The 15109-nt window shown below is 33.0% G+C and overlaps 1 protein-coding gene across 1 annotated transcript in view; it reads left to right on the top strand.

Moving 5' to 3' along the window:
• LOC111702872 (uncharacterized) overlaps positions 1-15109 on the top strand; it is a gene marked incomplete at its 3' end in the record, with an annotated part of 55966 nt that overhangs the window by 28282 nt on the left and 12575 nt on the right. Inside the window, exons 4-9 of the mRNA XM_023474658.1 lie at positions 1158-1265; positions 2351-2416; positions 6315-6385; positions 7205-7293; positions 13934-14038; positions 14946-14997. Of these exons, the coding sequence (XP_023330426.1) occupies positions 1158-1265; positions 2351-2416; positions 6315-6385; positions 7205-7293; positions 13934-14038; positions 14946-14997 (491 nt within the window). The remainder of the gene's footprint in view (positions 1-1157; positions 1266-2350; positions 2417-6314; positions 6386-7204; positions 7294-13933; positions 14039-14945; positions 14998-15109) is intronic.

Genomic DNA, 15109 nt, shown 5'->3' with positions numbered 1-15109 from the left:
AGCTGGCGAACTTAGCTATTGTGCAGCTTGCAAATTTAGCTATAGTACAACTTGCAAACTTAGCTATTGTGCAGCTTGCAAACTTAGCTAAAGTGCAGCTGGCAAACTTAGCTATTGTCCAGCTTGCAAACTTAGCTAAAGTGCATCCTTGCAACTCTAGCTTTAGTGCAGCTTGCAAACTTAGCGATAGTGCAGCTTGCAAACTTAACCAAAGTGCAGCTTGCAAACTTAGCTATTTTTGCAGCTTGCAAACTGAGCTATAGAATAGCTTGCAAGCTTAGCTATAGTGCAGCTTGCAATCTTAGCTATAATGCAGATGGCAAACTTAGCTATAGTGCAGCTGGCAAACTTAGCTATAGCGCAGCTGGCAAGTGTAGTCAAAGTGTTGTCAATCTGCGCTGCGGCGCTATTTTTGCAATTGTCATTTTTGTTAGAACATTTTTATTATATACATACATTATAAACCTAGAAAACGTGAATATTTCTAAACAATATGAAAAACTCAGCTGGGACAGGAGAAGGGGCAGAGAGCTGCAGCTAGGACAGAATAAAACATTGTCCCGTAGAAAAAAACCTATAGAGCATAAATCACATATCATAATAGATAAATAGCAAAAAAGACACAGAGGTAAAACTTCATTGGCAAAAAGGCCGCTAGCAAAAATTTCTCTTGCAAAAATATCGGAGCGCATCTCATACAACGATGGAGAGTAAAAGCATCAGGGGACAAAGGAATTGAGTTTTTGTCACAAACTCAAATTTTTTAATCTCTATATTTATGTAACCGGATGATGTAAACCTTTAATATTTCAAACATAGATTATTTGATCTAACAGAATTAATAGTTTAAAATAATAAAGGTCTACAACATAGGGATAAAAATATATAGGGATTAGAAAATCAGAGTTTGTGGCAAAAACTCAATTCCTTTAATGAATAAGTTGTTGAACTGGTTCAGTTTAGTCTACTTAGTTTACTACTTGTTTCCCGGCCGCCCCCCCCCCCCCCTATCTAAATATACAATGCCCTAGCTATCTACTCTACCTTAACCTAACCTGGAATACATATATGGGTAAACATCAAAACATCAAGGAGGGATTGAGGGGGGGGGGGAGTCACTGATATACGGATTAAGTCTTTATCTGCTTATGTTTTAGTACTGGTGTAGTATTAGTAAGCTCGGATGGTGGTCTATATTCGGCTGGTTTAGCTACAACTAACCCTAGAGATCCTGATGAGAACCTGGTTCATGATAGATATTCAAGGTGTGAACCCTCAACCCTTAATATATATCCGGGTCTAGGATTAGCTTGTCTAGCTCTCTACATTAAAGCATGCTGGAAATAATGATTGTATCTGTGTCTGTGATGTTATTATTATTTTCCATTTTCTAGGATCAGTTTTTTTCTAAATCACATTCAAACATATTTTTCTGCATAAGAATAATTTTATGTTTTTTCGAAGTTTTAAACTAGCTTTGACTCTAATAAAAGGTCGTTCCGCATTATATTGGCATATTTATTATAATTAAACATTAATTAACATAATTAGGAGTTTTTGCAGTTTGCACGGAGCACTGAATATATCAAATTTAATCTGTTTATTTTTATAAATAAATATGTCTAAATGTCACACAAACGTCACAACACATCACCCCTGTTTGCAGTGTTGAAAACAATATGGGCTAACAATCAATATTTCAGTTTGTTTTGATGAAAAGCTTGAAAAATTGTATAATTTTAACTAAATCTGATTTAGATCAGTTGTTTAATCCTATTATTCTGCAATTGTTAAAAGATTATCGAAATTTCGCATTATTAATTATGCAACATTCAATTAAACTTCAATCAGAATCTGTATTAGGAATTTGGAAGCGTTTTTCTTTTTACTTCGATTTTAAACTATTGGGCTGATTTTCGATTAATCAATTTAAAGTAACAAAAATTTATTACCTTTGACGAAAATTTATATATTTTGAAAAAAACATCATTTTAACCAAAAAACATATTTTGACAAACGTTTAAATATTTTGACGAACATCACTATCTACTAGGAAAAATTGGAAAAAAATTCTAAATATTTTTAGAAAATACCAGTTAGTTTGACAAAAACGCAAATATTGGGAAAATTATATTAAATGAATATACATAACCTAATACTAAATTGGAATTTGATCTAACAAAGTAATGTATTCGAAATAAAACATTGTCCAAGTCTGCACTCTGCATCATGCATGTACTAATACTTTTCAAGGCAAACTTGTGCAAAGATTTGTCCAGAAAATCCGCTAAAAATTTAAATGTAAAATCTGCAAAAAGTACAAGTAGAGACTAAAGTTTTCTTGTTTTAGATCGACTACTCCGACCTATGGACCCCCGCATTCTGTCGAGGAGTTTCCAGTCCACGACACGAACAGGAAACAAAGATACATTTATTCCTGTAAGGCTGTAAACCTTATATTTATATGTATATATAGATATATATATATATATATAAATATATAAATATATAGAGAACATCTGGACCTTACATTAGAACATTCCCACAACTCTATGAGTCTAAAAACCAAGAAATATCAAGGAAAGGATTACCTATGCGGAATAGAAAAGGAACTCATGGTTTACAAATTAAGTTTCTGGGAGGAATGTAAACAAACTAAGAGCTGAGCGTTGTTAATATTCCTTCCAAAACTGCAGTACAAAAAATAAATAGGAATTCCTCTTTAAAACCTTGTGTGACCACATACTAATATTTTTAAACATGTACTGCAAATTTTTGGGAAGAATGTAAACAAACACTGAAGTACACACAAATCGTTGTACCTTTCTGGTTTTATTCTTCATTGGTTTATTATAAACATTTTTCTGTAGAGAATTATTTCCGGAAAAAACTAGTTTTTATACACTTGGTATTCTGCAATATTGGATATTATTCCAGAAACCTTTTAGGCCTGCCCTCCCCCCATACATTATAANAATCTACTTAAAAGGATTCTTCACAACAAAAAGGAAATGGGGAAGACAACAATTTAATTGGTAATTTTTGAGTGATTTACTTAAATTATTTTTCCCCTTCTCTTAACTAATTTTTTTCTGGTAAAAATAACTTACTTTTAATAGAAAATATATTAATCATTTCCTGAAACGATTGTCTGCCAAAAGTCTACATATTATTGTAAAAATTTGGTTTGAAATGATATTGAAAAAATACCCCGCAACTGGAAAGACAGGAATTCTTATTACGGACATAACGACATAAATAACATAAATTTAGTTAGTATTCCCTTTTAATTCATAGCGGAGATCAAATTCCTAAGCATGCATAACCGAGTAAGAAGAATTCTAGGAAAAGTATTTATTAGAAAAGTCCAAAAAAATTAGGATTTTGAAAAAAAAATACAAAATTCTTGAGATTTTTTCTTCTTCTTTATTTTCAATATATTTACTAAATGATATAAAAATGAAATTTTTTCGCTTATTACGAGTATATTTTATGTTATTTCGTTCTGTATGGTATTTGGGCAGCAACTTAGCAACTTAAGAAATAAAACAATATAGACTATTTATATAAAGATAACGAAGAGAGAAAGCTACCTGAACTCCCTGAACAAAACACTAATTTTTATTTGTGTAATAAACGCAAACATTTCTGCACAGAGAAGCGCTGCAGCACAAAAGCATAGATTTGTTACAACACTGTCAGGTTGGATTCTCCGAGGTCGGTTTAAATAGCATAGATTTGTTGCAACCCTATCAGGTTAGTTACTCCGAGGTCAGTTTACATGTAGCATAGATTTGTCACAGCCCTGTCAGGTTGGATTCTCCGAGGTCGGTTTACATAGCATAGATTTGTTGCAACCCTATCAGGTTAGTTACTCCGAGGTCGGTTTACATAGCATGATTTGTTACAGCCTTGTCAGGTTGGATTCTCCGAGGTCAGTTTACATAGCATAGATTTGTTGCAACCCTATCAGGTTGGATTCTCCGAGTTCGGTTTGCATTGCATAGATTTGTTGCAACCCACTAGCTTGGTTTCTCCGAGGTCGGTTTACAAAGCTCAGTTTTATTGCAACCCTGTCAGGTTAGTTTCCCCGAGACGGTTTAAATAGCACAGATTTATTGCAACCCTATCAGGTTAGTTACTCCGAGGTCAGTTTACATGTAGCATAGATTTGTCACAGCCCTGTCAGGTTGGGTTCTCCGAGGTCGGTTTACATAGCATAGATTTGTTGCAATCCTATCAGGTTAGTTACTCCGAGGTCGGTTTACATAGCATGATTTGTTACAGCCTTGTCAGGTTGGATTCTCCGTGGTCATTTACATAGCATAGATTTGTTGCAACCCTATCAGGTTAGTTTCTCCGATGTCAGTTTACATAGCATAGATTTGTTGCAACCCTATCAGGTTGGTTTCTCCGATGTCAGTTTACATAGCATAGATTTGTTGCAACCCTATCGGGTTGGTTTCTTCGAGGTCGGTTTACATAGCATAGGTTTGTTATAACCCTATCAGGTCGGTTTACAACGCTCAGGTTTGTTGCAACCCTGTCAGGTTAGTTTCTCCGAGGTCAGTTTACATAGCATAGATTTGCTACAACCCTGCAGGTTTGTTTCCCTGAGGTCGGTTTACATAGTATAGATTTGTTACAACCCTGTCAGGTTGGTTTCTCCGAGGTCGGTTTACATAGCATACATTGTTGCAACCCTATCAGGTTTGTTCTGCAGGCAAACAATCTGATGGTAAACCATTAATAAAGCTCTCAGACCATAATAAATATCAGAAATAAACATTAAGCTACAGCTAGATATTATTTATACCCTTTTTCAGAATATTTTCTTTTTCTTTTGCATCTATATAAATTCTTTGCTTGTCTGTCTTTCTGCCAGGGAAGGTTAATGTTTGATCAAATTTTCAAAATTCGATTTTTAAAAATTTTGAAAATCCACGAATTTTTTTATTTAATCCGCGATATTTTGTGTTGTTTTTATTTTAAAATGTAATAAAAGAGCAAATGTTCACAATGTGTTCTAAAGCCTTGTTTATACATACTTTGCTTGTCTGTTTGTTTGTATCCAATAAACGCCAAAATGGTTGAACCCATCGGGCCCAAAATTTGTTTGGGACATCACGTGACCCCAGGGAAGGTTTATGGATAAAAAAATTTCAAACATTTGCCGACAACAAAATTCGATATACATAAAATTTTGAAAATCCACGATTTTTTTTAGAAAATCCGCTACCTTTTTGTTTGTTTGTGTTTTACAATGTATATTAAATATTAACAATTGAAATAGAAGATGGGCGCGAAGCCCCCTAAAAGCCTATTAAGTACAGGTATATTCTTAGCCAAATAATTAGCAGTTTAGTCTTTAACTGCCCTAGTTCAGGTCATATGCGTCTTTAAATTTTCAGAAAATTTTGTGCTCGAAATTTGTTTATTATAACTTGGTTGAGGTGGAGCCGATATTTTCAAAAATATGATATAATTCTACACAAAATACAAATAATACTAGGGTTTATTTTTTTATTAAATAAAAATAATAGTAAAACGTTATTTCCTGTTTTCGAATTTTTGTATTTTTTGAAAGTAGAAATTCCTGGCGATCGTTTTCAATTTAATTTAGCATTTTTGATTTGCAAGCATTATACACGTTGCCTACCCGGTTTGCAAAACTTATTAAATAAAATCAAATTAAATAAATGCAGAAGCGTGTAAAGTTAAATATTGGCATAAATGTATATTTTATGTTTATAAAGTACTGCACAAGTTTAACCTAATATTTTAAGTATATTTATATAGTTACTACCATACCTTCCGAATACTTTAGGCTACACTGGGTAAAAAAAATCTTTTAATGTTTTACATTATTTGTTAAGAATAGAGCAGAGCAGAGCAGAGCAGAGTAGAGCAGAGCAGAGTAGAGTAGAGTAGAGTAGAGTAGAGTAGAGTAGAGTAGAGTAGAGTAGAGTAGAGTAGAGTAGAGTAGAGTAGAGTAGAGTAGAGTAGATTAATATTTAATTAGGTAACAAATTATGAAATGTCACCCGAATAAAGTAAATCCACTGAAAACAAGAAAATAATTTCGGATAAAAGCATTTGATTTTATTAAAAAGAATGATGTTTTAATTTTTTTAAGCAACCTCATTCCTAGTAAAAAGAAAATAGTTCACGGTAGATTTTTTAAAGTGGATCTATTGTTATTGATTAAAGAGATAAGTACGAATCCTTTAACTGCGTATTTGCCTCTTGAGGGGGGTGGGGTCATCAATAGGTTTAATTGTTTGTATATTTATCTGAGTTTAACCCCTGACTAGATGTAAACCTAACTCCACCTACGTCTGGTGTCTTCCAGCAGATTACAACCAGGAGAAGCATCCTTTCTCATGTTAGTTCACTTTTCAATCAATCAAAGAGACTGTAGTCGTAATTTTAACTGTCATTCCATTTCTAGAGAGGGGCAGATTATTTTATTAAAGGGTACCTTATATTACACTCCACAATAATGGAGGGGCACTTGAAATTGCGCATACACTCCCTTTAATCAATCAATATCTAATCAATCAATATTTACTCAATTAATTTGTAATGAGTCAATATTCAATCAATCAATATTCATCCAAATTATACGTAATTAATCAATACTTAATCAATCCATTTTCAATCAAGCAATATTTATTAATCAATTTTAACCAATGTTAACAAAGATAATAATTTATTTATTATAATCAATTTGTAAATAAGAATTACCTTTGTCTAAATTCTGCTATGATTAAAAAGACCAAGTTTGACATATCAAATAGGAATGGATTAGAAAATTAGAGTTTGTTGCGAGCGATCATTTCTTTTAATGAACACATGATGAAAACTGACAAACCCGATTAATATTTCAAAAATTGATTAATTTAATAAACTCTTAGTATTGAATCATTAGTCAATTATCTAAAACAATTAATAATTTAATCACCCAATCAATTAATAATAAAATCAAATAATCGGTTTACATAAGATGCATTTTAGACGTAATTCAAGTAACCCTCCATTTGTAAAGTGTCATGTGCAATTCACAACTAAACACTTTCTACCTTTGTCTTCAATTCAAATTATCATAAAAGCATTAAATTATTTAACCAAACTGAATTTATTATTATTATGATTTTAGTTCCCTTCCTCTGTCATCCTTGGTTAAAATTATACCTTTTTCTAGATTTCTACATGGTGAATAAATCTCTCCCTTGGGATTATGAATTCAGATTCGTCATTGAAGAGATTAGTAATATCAATGATAAGTCACAGGTTAGCCTCAAGAATTATTATTCATAGAAACTATACCTGGAAACTTTATATGGAAACATATTTTATCAATATTATTATTATTATTATTAATATTATTATCATTACCATTATCATTATAATTTGTGTTGTTAATATTAATAAAATTTAAAAAGCCATGATTTTTGTTTATTTATGAAAATTATCCGTTGGTCATGGGATTATATTGATTTTTAGGTAAATAGAAATTCAGTAAACTTTATGTATGTTAACTGGTGTTCCGGGGTAATATTTTAGTATGGAACGATCATACAATATCTGTAGAAGTTTCAGAAAAGTTTATAAAGTAATTTCACGGAAGGTATAGAAAATAATCTGTTTTCAAACTAAATAAATATTTCATACTTAAATATTCAATACATTTGTATGCATTTAACCATAACTCGCGATTTTATTGAGGAATAAAATGATAATAATTTGGAAATGTTCAAAGTTGATTTGCATAAGACAGAGAGAGAGAAGGTCAATTTTTTTTACATTTTTCCAACAGCTTTGTGACCTCTTAGCTTCTCATATTTTGATGATGTACACAAGTATGAGAAAAATATATATTTGGTTATATACAGGGTGTCCCAAAAAACATGGGAATTCAGTGACGAATTCGATATCGTCTTTTCAAATAATTCTTTGATTTAGTATAGTGATACCTACTGAGAAAGCTGTAATCTGTAAGAGTTTCGTCTGCTATGTTTACATTTTGTTTGTTTATGTTTTGACTGCATACGGTTCTACTTAGTAAAACAAGAAAACTACAGTATACAAACAGAGTAAACTTGTCCGTATTCACTGTTCATCTTGCGGAGACATTATAGACACATCTTTGCAGTCGTTTACCCTTTTCATTAAATAAACTCTAGCAGACATAATAATATTATGGTTTTGAAATTAGGTATTACAATGCTAATTCATAACAAAGACGATATCGAATTCGTCACTGAATTCCCATGTTTTTTGGGACACCCTGTATTATAAATTTAATAGTTTTATATAAGAGAAGATATGATTGAAAACATATAATATTTCGATCATACATACAAAAACAAATTACTTAAATTTGACGTACAATTAGCTGCAGTGTTATCAAATCTGAAATAACTGAAAGGAAAACTGCAGAATGATTTTTGCCTACATTAATATTTAGAAAAAGGGCGTTATATCTTGAAGAAATTGTTTTCATTTGTCTTGAAGAAGAAATATCAAATAAATAATTAATTTTTTCTTTCTTTTTCTCCCATTCCCTCTTCCTACTGTCATTGGTTCCCTCTAAAAGATTTCTTGACATTTTGCACAACCATGGTTTAATATTCTCCATACACTCTTTACATAGTTTATACATACATAGATAACTAAATAAACATTCAATCATGGAGAGACCTGAGTCCTGGCTGAAAGATTGTTGATTAAACAATAAAGAATGTGACAGGGAATAACAAGGAATACAACATGCAAATATGGATGTGTTTACTCCCCTCCATAAACTATATAAAGTAACAATAGATAACAAAGAATGCTTTTAGCCTTTTACTGCTTTAAATCTAAGTCAAGATTATATCACTGCACTTATATGCACCATATGGACCAGGACTAGGGGAATCTAGTGACTAGGGACCAAGGAAATCTAGGAACTAGGTCCAGGGGAATCATGAACTAGAACTAAGAGCATGTAGGGACCAGGACCAGAGGAATATAGGGACCAGAATCAGGGGGAATATAGAGACCAGGACCAGGGGAATAAAGAGGCTAGGACCAAGGGAATAAAGGGACCAGGACAAGGGGAATATAGGGACCAGAATCAGGGGGAATAAAGAGACCAGGACCAGGGGAATTAAGGGACCAGGACAAGGGGAATATAGGGACCAGAATCAGGGGGAATATGGAGACCAGGACCAGGGGAATAAAGGGACCAGGACATGGGGAATATGATAGGGACCAGAATCAGGGGGAATAAAGAGACCAGGACCAGGGGAATTAAGGGACCAGGACAAGGGGAATATAGGGACCAGAATCAGGGGGAATATGGAGACCAGGACCAGGGGAATAAAGGGACCAGGACATGGGGAATATGGGGACCAGAATCAGGGGGAATATAGAGACCAGGACAAGGGGAATATAGGGTCCATAATCAGGGGGAATATAGAGACCAGGAACAGGGGGAATAAAGGATCCAGGACAAGGGGAATATAGGGACCAGAATCAGGGGGAATATGGAGACCAGGACCAGGGGAATAAAGGGACCAGGACAAGGGGAATATAGAGAACAGAATCAGGAGGAATATAGAGACCAGGACCAGGGGAATCCAGGGACTAGGGCAAGGGGAATATAGGGACCAGAACCAGGGGAATGTAGAGACCAGGACCAGCGGAATATAGGAACCTGGCCCATTGGGACATTGGGACCAGGACCAGGGGAATATAGTGACCAGAACCAGTGAAATATTGGAAATTAGACTAGGACAAAGGGCATATAGAGACCAGTATCAGAAGAATATATCAGGAAACTATATCTGGAAACTTTACCTGGAAACTATATCAGGAAACTATACCTGGAAACTATATCAGGGAACTATATCAGGAAACTATACATAGAAACTATACCTGGAAACTTTATATGGAAATTTTATCTGGAAACTATATCAGGAAACTATACCTGGAAACTATATCAGGGAACTATATCAGGAAACTATACCTGGGAACTATACCTGGAAACTATATCTGGAAACTATATCTGGAAACTATACCTGGAAACTATACCAGGAAACTATTTCTGGAAACTATACCTAAAAACTATACCTGGAAACTATACCTAGAAACTATACCTAGAAACTATACCTGGAAACTATACCTGGAAGCTATATCAGGAAACTATATCTGGCAACTATATCTGGAAACTAAATCTGGAAACTATACCTGGCAACTATACCTGGAAACTATATCAGGAAACTATATCTGGCAACTATATCTGTAAACTATATCTGGAAACTATACCTGGCAACTATACCTGGACACTATATCAGGAAACTATACCAGGAATCTATAGCAGGAAACTATATCTGGTAACTATTCCTGGATACTATACCTGAAAAATGTATTTGGGAACTATCCAAGTCCAAAAGATGAAATAACAGCTTTACTTGGAACTCAATAAAATAGAAAACATTTAATATTTGTATGGACAGGAGTAAATTGAATTATGACATGAAACCGTGATACGGAGAAAACAGAAATCAGTTGCTGTAGACATAAAACTTTGATTAAAAACCCAAAACATTGATGAAGGAGATATCTTCATGTTTTTATCATAAAATTGAAAAGATACAGCCAACTCATCAAGTTAAGACAGTGTCTCAACGCCTTGTCCCTTGGTTTTCCTCACTAACTTACTTTTTTCTACCCCTATAATAATGTAAATCGCTTAAGTTTCTAACTTAAGTTTAAAAGAAGTGATTGGCAAAATACTGCTTGATTTTTGCATAGGAGTGTGCACATCTTGGTTTTTATAGAAAATAATAGAAAAGATTTCTTCAAGCTAACACATTATATAGGTCATCAATGATCAGCTAAATATTCGTTGACAAACAGTTAGATATCAAAATATTTCAATATTATTTAAATCGAAATGAATATTAAATATGTGGAACCTGAGACCCAAATGAAAATGTTTGCTATGAAACTAAAAACAATTTTTGGCAGGAACAGAGAGCAATGTTGAACATACAATATTCTCTTTGTTCAAATATAAAATTTCAGATGTTTTAAATTTAAAACAACATTTTTAATAAATTTAATCTTTTAATTTTAAAATTCCATGCAGAGAAAGAATCTAAAAATGTTTTACTGTTTATTTATTTATTTATCTATTTATCTATTTATCTATTTAACTATTTATCAGCTACCTAACCTGCTAACTATTTAACTATCGAATTTTAAAGATATAAAATGGATCTAAAAATGCTATTTTGCCAGTTTCAAGCTTGTTGAACATGAAATAGGCAACAAATGACATTGACATTTAGAAAAGATCAATATATAGTTGTTGACCTTTAAAAAAGGTCAAAAAATATTCTAATAAAGAAATCAGAAAAAAAACCAAATATTCTATAACATTTATTTATGAAAAATAATATTGTTTTGAAATATTTGACCAAGACATAAAGATTGCAAATTGGTTGGTTAAGAAATTAATAAAGGAAAACGACAGACATCAGCAGCAACTTCATGTTGGTAATTAATAATAAAAGCATATTGTTGTTCACTGTAAATGAGAGGTTCTGGTCTATTTTAATATTTAAATACAAAAAGCCTCTTATTATATTTTTGGCGGAATTTGAATGAGAGATCAAAATATGAATAAAAATACTCCAATGCAGACAGTATGCACTTCACTCTCCACAAAATCTTCACTATTCCTTCGATCAGTGTACTGCACATTACTGCAGTACATTTAGTTTAGTTGAGGGGGAATGATAGCTTACCAAATTTTGTCTTGTAAAAGAATGTTTAAGAATTGCTTGCATGATACTGCAGCTTAAACTTTAATCATCAAATACACGCCAACTGCAGTCCCCTCTTCCTCTCTATTCAAGTTGAAAACTCATTAATCTAGCGTGAATTATGAGGTTAAAGATTATTAAAGCTTTCCCAAAAGAAGGGGGGGGGGGGCTAAGAGGGGATTAAATATGAAAGAGCAAATATTAGGTTTTAATTAGAAAAGAATATGAGGTGCATAATAGTTTTCTACATTGTTTCCTTACAAGAAAGCAGACTTCATTCAATAAAATTATTGATTAACTTACTTATATGCATATACAAAGTTGTAATCTCTGTCCGATCATAACTCAGGAATCCTTCGACAAATGTTTATTGAGGAACTCGGGAGACCCACGGGAATGTTCTTAGCTTGATTTCAAGATTCTAAGTTGATTGGGTTGACTTTGATAACGAAAACTTAGTTTCCCGGTAAAATCGTTCAAGTCAGGGGTAAACAGCGGGAGTAACTATGAGTAACCTGGGGAGGGCAAAGATTCCCAAGCTGGAATTGGACTTTGACTCTTAGATTAAAGTTTTGACTTTAAATAGTCTAATAAGCTTAAGGCGACGGGCGAATTTTTGGTAACGTCAATTTGGTAATGACAATTTGCTAATGTCAACTTGGTAAGGGGACAATTTGGTAAGGACTATTTGGTAAGTACATATAAGTGACAATTTGGTAATGACAAATGGTTAACTACAAAAAAGTGACAATTTGGTAATAACAATTTGGTAACTACAGAAAAGTGACAATTTGGTAATGACAATTTGTTAGAATATAAAAATTACAATTTGGTAACTACAAAAAGTGGCAACCAAGTATATAACTATATAAAAGTGACAATTTGGTGACTTCATATATCAGGTTACAAAGATATAGAGATTAGTTTGTTGCTAGTTCTAAGTTCCTTTATAGTCTAAGTAACTTTTGTTAACCTTTAGTACGTTAAAAAAAAAAATCTTGATCAATGATCAAACAAAACACAATAGACTGTACTTGGGTATATACGAATAATTATTAAAAAAAATATAATATTCTCATACTTGTGTTTACAATGTGTAATTGAATTAGGTTTAGATTAAATAGATTTAAAAAGCAAAACGTCGATTTCCAAAATGTTACATTATGTTGGGTAAGGTTAGGTAAAGACAATTTCTGGGCCGAGCGCTGGGGCTAGGGGGGCCGACCGCTGCGGCCTCTTAAATGTTGAATAATGTGCTGTCTCTCTCATTATTTTGGGTTAGGCTGGGTTTAAAAGTGTAGGGGCCGAGCGCTGCGGCTAGGAAAGGCTAGCCGAGCGCTTGCGGTCTCTTTAATGTTTAATAATTTGTTCTGTCTCTCACATTATGTTGGGTTGGTGGGGTTAACACTACTTCTAGGTCGAGTGCTGTGGCTAGAACAAGTCTATTACAGTTACAAAATTTAAAGAACATTGCTAAATAAAAAGCTTAAAATAATCAGCTAAAATCAGCGCTCGGCCCATAAATAGTCTTTACCTAACCTAACCCATCATAATGTAATTAATCATTTATTGATAATTGCAAATATGTATACTTGATTATCCAAATTTTCACCTTAGCAAATTGTCATTATCAAAATGTCACTTTTATGTCGTTACCAAATTGTCATTATCAAATTGTCACTACCAGATTGTCACTTTTATGACGTTACCAAAATGTCATTACCAAATTGTCATTAGTAAATTGTCATCACCAAATTGTCATTACCAAATTGTGATTATCAAAGTGTTGTTATCAAATTGTCGTTACCAAATTGTCGTTACCAAATTGTCATTACCAAATTGTCATTACCAAATGGTCATTACCAAATTGACAATACTAAAAATCCGCCCATCCATGAGGCGCAGCCATTGTGCAATGTAAATTGACCTATTTTACTTAATAAGTGATTTAACAATTATACTAGTAAAGCTATTTTCTTTGTAACAACATCAAATGTACTTCAGTATTTCTATAATGTTGTCTTTCTTTTCCTCAGTTTTCTGGTTATCACTGTGTAATAGATTTTTTTTATACAAAAAACTTTATTTTGAAAATAAAAAACTATTTTCTCTAGACAATGTCGGTATCGATGTACTTTGCTGTTTCCTGGCTAGAACCAAGGCTACAGATTAATGAATCTGCTCCAGAGTGGTCAGAGGACAGAACAGGACCCCCAGATGTAAGTAAATGAAATGACCTCCAGGCATAAGTATAAGACATTACCTACAGACGTACATATATGAAATGACCTCCAGACATAAGTATATGAAATGACCTCCAGACATAAGTCTATGAAATGACCTCAAGACGTAAGTATATAAAATGACCTCCAGACACGGTGTACTTGTAGAATCTGTGAGGCTCGCGGTGGTGGGGGTGTCCCTCCCACCCCTGCCGGAGAATAGGAAGTTGTATCAATGAGCGGAAATGTTGTGCTGCAGTTTTATCAGCTCATTTTAATATTTAAAATTATAATTAGCTTACCATGAAAATAACAATAATTATACAATCATAATCCATTATCAGGGTTATTTCCACTGAAGGTAATAAAGTCTGAGGGAAAATTGATAATTTCTTTTTGAAAAAAAAACATATTGAAAAAGACAAATTCTATGATTTTATTTGAAAAGTTTTAGAAAAAAGTGAAGGCCTATCAAGAATTTCTCTTGTAAAAGGTATTGACGACGTAATTTCAAGTGGCCGTGTTTCAAGTGTGGATTTGTTTTGTAGAGTAGAAATACAATTGACAAATTTTGGGTTTTTATAAGATAGAAAAATAATGATATCGGTAAGTGAACCGTCATTAATATAGGGTAAAAGCAACACACTAAGGGGATATCACTTTGAATTACGTTGTCAGTAGAGTACGATAGACACCGCCCGTTCCTCCCCCATTTCTACATTATGCTAATACAAGTAATGTTATGTGAGGTCTTGTAGTAAATTATTATTCCTTTTTCTGTATATGGTAAAGTAAACCATTACTCCGGCATATACACCGATTATATACCGTACAGACATCTTATTATTATTATAATAAAGGTGATTGATTCATTGATTGAATAATATTAATTTTTTATTCTCAGCAAGTAAATGAGTCTCCTGAAAGTCTAAAATATATCTGGTATCCTGAACTTGGTAAATATATACTTTTAATAATAACATAATAAATAATATTCATATATTTATAATTATGTCCGTTATTCATCAAACCCCCCACGGGGTTTGTAATAACATTAACATACCCCCC

This window comes from Eurytemora carolleeae, unplaced genomic scaffold, assembly GCF_000591075.1.
Source record: "Eurytemora carolleeae unplaced genomic scaffold, Eaff_2.0 scaffold521, whole genome shotgun sequence".
NCBI lineage: Eukaryota > Metazoa > Arthropoda > Copepoda > Calanoida > Temoridae > Eurytemora > Eurytemora carolleeae.
This window is presented reverse-complemented; position numbering and strand designations above follow the sequence as displayed.